The following is a 9,145-nucleotide window of genomic DNA, read 5'->3' on the forward strand; positions in this document are numbered from 1 at the left end:
TTTGAGAAGCTTTGGTGAACAGCGATTATTAACAGTGAAGGACACGGGCACTCTAAAAAAAGACTGAAGATTCAAGATTGTTTCTTGTCATTCATCAGAACACAAATTGTAAAGGAGAATGAATGATTGTTACTCTGGATCCCATGCAGCATAAAGAAAACAATAAATATGAAACCTAAGACCATAGATGTAGGAGCAGAATTAGGCTACTCGGCCCATCAAGTCTGCTCTTGTCATCCCATCATAGCTGATTGATTATCCCTCTCAACCCCATTCTCCTACCCTTTCCAAGAACCTTTGGCACCCTGACTAATCGAGAACCTCCACATTAAATGTCCCCAATGACTTGGCCTCCACAGTTGTACTGACTATAAAATGATAGTAGGTACAGGAGTCAAATCACAAGCAAGACAAAGCCTGTAGATGCTGGAAATCTGAGCTACACCACAAAATGCTGAAGGCACTCAGCAGGTCAGGCAGCATCTATGGAAAAAAGTACAGTCGACATTTCAGTCCGATGTTTTTTCCGTAGATGCTGCCTGGCCTGCTGAGTTCCTCCAGCATTTTGTGGGTGTTGCTAGGTACAGGAGTGTCTGTACATAAGGTGACTGACAGGTGGTGGGGTAGGCTAGTGGGTGGAGGTGTTGATCAGCATGACGGCTTGGGTGAAATAACTTTTAGAGTCTGGTGGTCCTGGTGTGGATGATACATAGCCTCCTCCCTGATGACAGTGAGACAAACAGTCCATGAGCAGGGTAGGTGGGATCCTTCATGATATTGTTGGCCTTTTCCCAGAACCTTTCTGTCTGTAAGTCCTTAATGGTGGGGTAGGCTGGTGCTAGTGATGTGTTGGACAATTTTAACTACTCGTTGTAGAGCCTTCCTATCTGTCACAGTACAGTTTCTGTACCCTGCAATCATGTAACATGTTAGGATGCTTTCAACTGTGCATCTGTAGATGGTCGTCAGTATCAGTGTGCAAATTGATATATATTTATAGCTTTGGAAAAGTTACTGAGACGAGTAGACTTCCTCCCAGACCATATATTGTATTTTATGTTATTTCCAGTATATGAATGCCAGCTTTATGTAATAATGCATGTATTTCTTGTTCTATTTATAGAATGGTCCTCTACCCCTGAAGTACAAGGTGCAACCTGCATGCAAAAGGTTAAAACTCAGTCATCCCAATGAGGATTTCGCCAACACGAGTATGAACTCAGAGAGTGACTCTGTGAGTGACAAAGGCAGCCCAGCCGCCGTTCCTTCCACATCCTCTTCGCTGCCGAGCCCCAGCACGCCTGCACTCTCTCCTAATTCGCAGTACCCTGCCACAGCGGCCTCGGTCATGAATGGAAACACAAACTGTCACCAGATGCTCCCATCTGTACTCAGAGGCCGCAAAGTGACTGTAAACGGCTCGACAACCCCCACCTCCTGCTGAAATCTGGAACAACCAAATTAATGTCAAGCAACGAGGAAAAGGAAGCTGCCAGGATCGAGCTGGCCGCTGTGTCCTTTATTAAATGTAATATATATATATACATATATATATATATTCTGTTTAGCAATATGGTTATTGTCAGAAACATTTTTAGCCCCCACACAGCTTCTTAAATGTTATTGGCCAAGATGCACCTCCAGGTTATGGTCCCAGATGCTCTGAACACCATTGCCTCAACTTGCAGATACCAAGTACAGTCGACTCCTCTTAAATGAAACAGAATTGGCCACAGCCTTTTGCTGAAACATCAAGTGTTGTGACGCTCTCCTTTCTAAAAAAAATTGCCTTAAAATCAATTTCATTAGTTCAAAGTTGTAAAGAAAGGGAGTGGCTTTCAAACAGTGTTGTGACAAGTGATGCCATTTCAATCAAAATCATGTGCTTTAATGGTATTTGTATGCGATTAAAATTGACCAGAAATATGAGGGTTGAGTGTTGGGCGATACAGCCAGGCAACACTCCTTTAAATGATGTAAGGATGCTTTTTATTCTCTCACACATGACACTGTACATAAGGTCGATTAAAAATATCAGAAAATGCGTGCCCTGAAATATTTATAGGCATGTTACATCATTATGAGATTTTTCAACTTTAATGGAATGCAAAGTGACAACAGAGACGTTTGTCTCCTCATTCTGTCTTTACATTTCTGGAGAAAATGCCATCAGTGTTTTTTTTTCATTCATTTGTCTTCATCTTTATGTTAATGTTGTCTGTGTTCATATGGGGAAAAAGCCTCAGTTGAACTCTAATTGTGCTATAGAGTTAGGGGGTAGCACAACGCTTCACAGTACAGGTGAACTGGATTCATTTCCCAGTGCTGCCTGTCAGGAGTTTGTACATTCTCCCCGTGACCTCTGGGTGCTTCAGATTCCTCCCCAGGTCCAAAGACATGCGGTTGGTAGGTTGATTGGTCATTGTAAATTGTCCCATGATTAGGCTAGCATTAAAAAAATTGGGGGATTGCTGGGTAGCATGGCTCAAAGGGCTGGAAGGACCTACTCTGTGCTGTATTTCAATAAAAAAAATTAAAAAAGAGGAGATTCAGTTACAGATAAGATGCACATGCTTCTCAATGTACTGTGAATGAAATATGTGCAGAATTATACATTCTGGTAGAAGCTGATGAGATTAGAATCATACCTACAGATACTATAGTTATAGATAGGGCTTTTGTTTGATAATTTATAAGAATGGTCTCTTTTCGCCTTGCATTCCAATGCTTTTGTTTTAAACTGAAAACAACAATCAAATCTTTATTGTAAAATTAATTGGGCTGATTACAAACAGGCTGGATTGTCTCCTTAACACAAGGGATGACTGAAAACAACCTAATTAACTGGAGCAACAGACACAAAATGCTGGAGGAACTCAGCAGGTCAGGCTGCATCTATGGAGCAGAATGAACTGTCAATGTTTTGGGCTGAGCCCCTTCATCAGGACTCTCCTCCATTGATGCTGCCCGACCTCCACCACTTTGTGTGTGCTGTTTTGGATTTCCAGCATCTTCAGAATCTCTTGTGTTTGTGATCTCACTTAACAGGAGTCGACTGTACAACTTAGCATTTCAATGCTTACATTTTTCGTGTGTGTGTGAGAGAGCATGTGCGGGTGTGTGTATGCGCGCGCGTGCGTGCGTGTGTGTGTATGTGTGTGCGGGGTGTATGTGCGTGTGTATGTGTGGGGGTGTGTGTGTATGTGCGGGACTCTGTGTGTGTGTGTGTGTGTGTGTGTGTGTGTGTGTGTATGTGCGTGTGTGTGTGCATGTGTAAGTATGTGCGGGTGTGTATGTGTGGGGTGTGTGTATGTGCGGGTGTGTGTATATGTGTGGAGGTGTGTGTGTATGTGCAGGTGTGTGTGTGTATGTGCGGGTGTGTGTGTGTATTTGTGTATGTGTGTGTGTGTGCGTGCGTGCGCGCGCGCGCATCAGCGACTATGAAATGAAAATTCTTTCCCTGTACGATTTGCTACCGACCGAACAGCACAAATGAAATGAGTTCAGAATGGAATATTGTTTCAAAATTTATTTTATGTTTTGATAAACTTATTAAATCATTTTAGAATTGTATTTACTTTAATTATAAACATCTTCCCATGTTTCAGAATAACTTTTTGATTGTAGAATGGGAAATGTTGTGACAGCCATCCCGTTAAAATAATGACAATATCCATTTATTTTCTAAAGCAAAAAGAAAACCTTATTGAATAAAGTTTTGAAAGGAATAGAGATGGGTAACTTAAAATCGCCTCATTTAGAGATTGTGTGTACGCTGGCTGTAGACGAAGTTTTCAAGAGACACATTGTAAGAAGCGGATGCCATTCAGTGCCGGAAGAGTAACGGAAGCCTCAATGCAGCTGCCTTTCTGGGTTGCATTATTAAATGCGTTACCGTTATTTTCAGATCTCAAGCACTTTTGCTTTGCATTTTTATCCGATATCCCGGAATGGCTGCGACCTTCTAGGGATACCAAGGGCTCGACTGAGATATTAGGGTTGAATAGAGACCAGGCCTCTCGTGAACCGTGCACCTCACTTCCACAGTTAACCTAGGTTTGCGTAATAAGAGTGTTGCATTAAAATTATAGGTATATTGAGCGGACATCAGGTTTGCCGTTTTCATCATATGCCAAGGCTATATTAATGGAGACTCCATCCTCAGTCGGGTGATACAAAAACGATGTTGAACATTGGGTCACCTTTCTCTGCATAAGGGCCACTCGTTCGGCCATGGCTACCAGTGTGTAGAAGATGGGAGAACCACGTCAAGGAGGGTGGACGGTCCTGGATTTGGGAACGAATGGAGTTCTGGGATCGACTGATACAAGAGAGAGCACGAGAGTGATACAATAGTCTTGTGCGAAAAAAACCTCCAAATCCATCTGTATTTATTTTCAAAATTTCATATTATTCGGGGAAAAATTGTTGAATGCTTGATGATAAAGCGAATAGTGTCGAACGCTGACTTAAGGTGATAACTGCCCAGGGCGTGTAGGGAGAGGACTGTATTGTTACGAATGTCACATTTACATTGAAATGTGTGTCTTGTATATTGTCCATACAGCTCACATCATTAGGTGGTGTGGGAGAACAAGATAATACAATAATAGAATGCAGAATAAAATGCAACAGCTACAGAGAAAATGCCGTGCAATAAACAATACAGAGCAAGATCATAGTGTTGTACAGGGGATCTTTTTAATATTATACAAGCGAGATAGATCCTTTTTTTTTAGCCTGGTGGTACGTACTTTTAGTCTTTGGTATCTTGTGTCTGATGGGAGAGGGCTGATGAGAGAATGCCCGGGTGGGTGGGGTCTTTGATTATGCTGGCTACCCTATGTAGCAGAGAGAAGGCATGGCAGGGTCCAGGAGGGGAGGCTGGTGTCTCTTATCTGCTGAGCTGCGACCACAAGCTGCAGTTTCTTGCAGTCCATGGTAGAGCAGTTGACTGTATTCGGACCCAGAATGAGGAGCGCGGGGAAAGACCGAGAAACAAAAGCACTCGGGTGCTGTTCACCCGATGAAAGCGCAATAGATTCAGTGGAAGGAGGCAGCCAACTGTACCGTCAAGCTCTACGCATTATACACCTTTCTGGAGAGTCGCCATGGTTACCATCGATGCTGGCAACATACCCTGTACATTTCATTTCAAAAAGAACATACTGGATTCATGTTGAAATCCCATAACCCAGAGAATCCTCAATCTAAATGTATGCTGAATAATGAATTCTCCCCTTTTGAATGTACACACTATAGATGGGAGACAGTTCAGTACTGCTTGGATTTAATATTCAATGCTGGTTTTTATTGTGGTTTCAGAGGACGGGCTTATATATATATATAAACACCCGCGTTGTACATTTCAAATCGGTTCTGTAAAATAATGAAAGGTGATGGAGATAATGAACAATATGTAACAGCCAATATTGACAGCCGGAAAGATCAACCATTCCATTGGAATAAATACACTGCATTAGCGTTATCTACAGTTATACACCGGCACCTAATTTAGCACGCTCATCATTCAAAGTATTTCAAAGAGAATGTATCATCAAAGTACAGAAGTACATGTATGTCACCAAATTCTACACTGACGTTCATCTTCTTGGGGGCATTCACAAGGAAATACAATAAAATCAATGAAAAACTACACACAAAGACGGACAACCATTGTACAAAAGACGAATTGTGTAAAAACAAAACAATAATAGTAAATAAATAATATTGAGAACATGAGTTGTAGAGTACTTAAAAGCGAGTCCATAGGTTTTGGGATCAGTTCAGTGTTGAGGTGAGTGAAGTTATCCACGCTGGTTCAGGAGCCTGATGGTTGAGGGGTAATAACGGTTCCTGAATCCAGTGGTGTGGGACCCAAGTTTCCTGTATCTCCTTCCTGATGGCCTGGGTGGTGGGGGGCTTCTTCTTCCCTGTTACTGCACTCCTTGTAGATGTGCTCAATGGTGGGGAGGGGTTTTCTTGTGATGGACTGGGCTATAACATAGATTCCATTGAGATTATGCCGATCAATAAGGAACAGGAGAACATTTCATTTTACGCAAGCTGTTAGCCCTTTGAAAGTTTGCAGGTGAAGTGCAATGGGTGTGGAAGAGAATGGTGTATAAACTCGTCTTTAGGAGGAACAGGACCATCCCCTCTATCACTGCCTCACAAGACGACTGCCCTTTACTACTCCGCGGGATTCTTTTCTCTTTTCATTTGATAAATCTCTCAATCTTTCGATTATGATTGATTTATCGGGGCGGCAAGGTAGCGTAGCGGTTAGTGTCAGCGAGCGTTTTCCGCTGCTGTCTGTAAGGAGATTGTACGTTCTCCCCATGACTGCGTGGGATTCCTCTGGGTGCTCCGGTTTCCTCCCACAGTCCAAAGACGAGCGGGTTAGTAGGTTAATTGGTCACATGGGTGTAAATGGGTGCTCGTTATGGCGGAAGGGCCTGTTACCGTACTGTATCTCTAAATCAAAATAGAAAATAAAATAACTATTAGATGAAACATTTGTATTCAAACTCAACGTTGGGGAATATATGGGCACTCTCGAGTGAGAAAAAAACTAGATTGCAAATCTTTCGTTAAAGTCTGAGATTATTTGCCGAATAAACCATGAATATCCAGTTGCCTTTGAGAACGAGAGAATAAAAAATGATTACCTTTTACAACGAGTGGGAATTGATAATATTGTTAACAACAGTTCATTTTACTGGGGTTGTGGATTTAACCAGAGAGATTATAGAAAAAGGTAAACTGCGCCCCAATTACAACCTACAGAGAAATGTTAGAGGTTTGTGGTTAATCGGAATGCCGAGAAAATGCAAGCCCATTCACACACACGACTCGTGTGTATTTTTCTAGTTTGATATATATCAAAGAATCGTGACATTCCAAACCAACGTGAACAGGGATTTGTCTGAGCAGGATTTGACTGCTCCAGATGTGTGAGGTTGTAATTTGAAGTCAAACTGTGCTTTCCTTCTGTTACACAGATGTCGCTTTCCTTGTTGTTGATGATCAGTTGAACCCGAAGAGATATAGTTTGCTCACCGAGTCATTCCAAATCCTCCACACCTTCGTTGAATTTCCGCATTAACCAAATAATGTAACTTCCACTCAAATTCGCAAAAATTTCTCAAATTCTGCTTTTTTTAAATCCGCCGTTGTACATGTCCACGTAAACCATTGAAGGCTAACGCTAAAAACATCTTATGCATTGTTGACAGCTTTCATCCAACTAACTGGAGTACTCTGAGTCGAACAGGGGTGTAAATTGTAGTCAGAATGACAGCTAAATAAAGAATGCTGTACTTTGTACTTTGGGCTTGGTACATATTGGGAAGAGAAAACTTTTCATAAAAGTTAGAAAAGCTCAATTCCGTTAAGGATGACAACTGAACTTCCTTTGGAAACATGGCTTCCTGCCTCACTTGATGCTGTTGTCGATCAAGATGCAAGCTGCCCCAGGACGTGAACTTGCTCTGTGTAGCGACTGGCAGCGCTAAATAAACCAAAAAACTGATACTTGTAACAGCTGGAGTACTTTAGAAAGAACAAAGGAAAGGTTGAACTCCAAGTTCAAAGTTCCTAGTAAACTTAGTATCAAAGTACATATATACATCACCATATACTACCCTGAAGTTCATTTTCTTGTGGGCATTCACAGTAAGTAGAAAGAAACATAATAGAATCAATAAAAACACACACAAAGACAAACAACAAAAGGAAATAATAATAATAATAATAATAAATAAATAAACATCGAGAACACGTTGTAGTGTCTTAAAAGTGAGTCCATAGATAGTGGAATCAGTGTGAGTGTAATTATCCCATCTGGTTCGTCAGATGGTTGAGGGGCAATGACTGTTCCTGAACCTGGTGGTGTGGGACTTGAGGCTCCTGTACCTCCTTTCTGATGGTTGAGGGGTAATGACTGTTCCTGAACCTGGTGGTGTGGGACCTGAGGCTCCTGTACCTCCTTCCTGATGGATGAGGGGTAATGACTGTTCCTGAACCTGGTGGTGTGGGACCTGAGGCTCCTGTCCCTCTTTCCTGATGGTTGAGGGGTAATGACTGTTCCTGAACCTGGTGGTGTGGGACCTGAGGCTCCTGTCCCTCTTTCCTGATGGTTGAGGGGTAATGACTGTTCCTGAACCTGGTGGTGTGGGACCTGAGGCTCCTGTCCCTCTTTCCTGATGGTTGAGGGGTAATGACTGTTCCTGAACCTGGTGGTGTGGGACCTGAGGCTCCTGTCCCTCTTTCCTGATGGATGAGGGGTAATGACTGTTCCTGAACCTGGTGGTGTGGGACCTGAGGCTCCTGTCCCTCTTTCCTGATGGTTGAGGGGTAATGACTATTCCTGAACCTGGTGGTGTGGGACCTGAGGCTCCTGTCCCTCTTTCCTGATGGTTGAGGGGTAATGACTATTCCTGAACCTGGTGGTGTGGGACCTGAGGCTCCTGTCCCTCTTTCCTGATGGTTGAGGGGTAATGACTGTTCCTGAACCTGGTGGTGTGGGACCTGAGGCTCCTGTCCCTCTTTCCTGATGGTTGAGGGGTAATGACTGTTCCTGAACCTGGTGGTGTGGGACCTGAGGCTCCTGTCCCTCTTTCCTGATGGTTGAGGGGTAATGACTGTTCCTGAACCTGGTGGTGTGGGACCTGAGGCTCCTGTCCCTCTTTCCTGATGGTTGAGGGGTAATGACTGTTCCTGAACCTGGTGGTGTGGGACCTGAGGCTCCTGTCCCTCTTTCCTGATGGTTGAGGGGTAATGACTGTTCCTGAACCTGGTGGTGTGGGACCTGAGGCTCCTGTCCCTCTTTCCTGATGGTTGAGGGGTAATGACTGTTCCTGAACCTGGTGGTGTGGGACCTGAGGCTCCTGTACCTCCTTCCTGATGGTTGAGGGGTAATGACTGTTCCTGAACCTGGTGGTGTGGGACCTGAGGCTCCTGTACCTCCTTCCTGATGGTTGAGGGGTAATGACTGTTCCTGAACCTGGTGGTGTGGGACCTGAGGCTCCTGTACCTCCTTCCTGATGGATGAGGGGTAATGACTGTTCCTGAACCTGGTGGTGTGGGACCTGAGGCTCCTGTACCTCCTTCCTGATGGTTGAGGGGTAATGACTGTTCCTGA

General features: G+C 43.5%; 1 protein-coding gene across 1 annotated transcript in view; it reads left to right on the plus strand.

Moving 5' to 3' along the window:
* Positions 1-3,728, plus strand: part of LOC140741498 (polycomb complex protein BMI-1-like) — a 41,278-nt gene extending 37,550 nt beyond the window's left edge. The window contains exon 10 of the mRNA XM_073071768.1: positions 1,124-3,728. Within this exon, the coding sequence (XP_072927869.1) occupies positions 1,124-1,444 (321 nt within the window). The 3' untranslated portion in view covers positions 1,445-3,728. The remainder of the gene's footprint in view (positions 1-1,123) is intronic.
* The last annotated feature ends 5,417 nt before the right edge of the window (positions 3,729-9,145 follow it).

Source organism: Hemitrygon akajei, chromosome 18 (assembly GCF_048418815.1).
Source record: "Hemitrygon akajei chromosome 18, sHemAka1.3, whole genome shotgun sequence".
NCBI lineage: Eukaryota > Metazoa > Chordata > Chondrichthyes > Myliobatiformes > Dasyatidae > Hemitrygon > Hemitrygon akajei.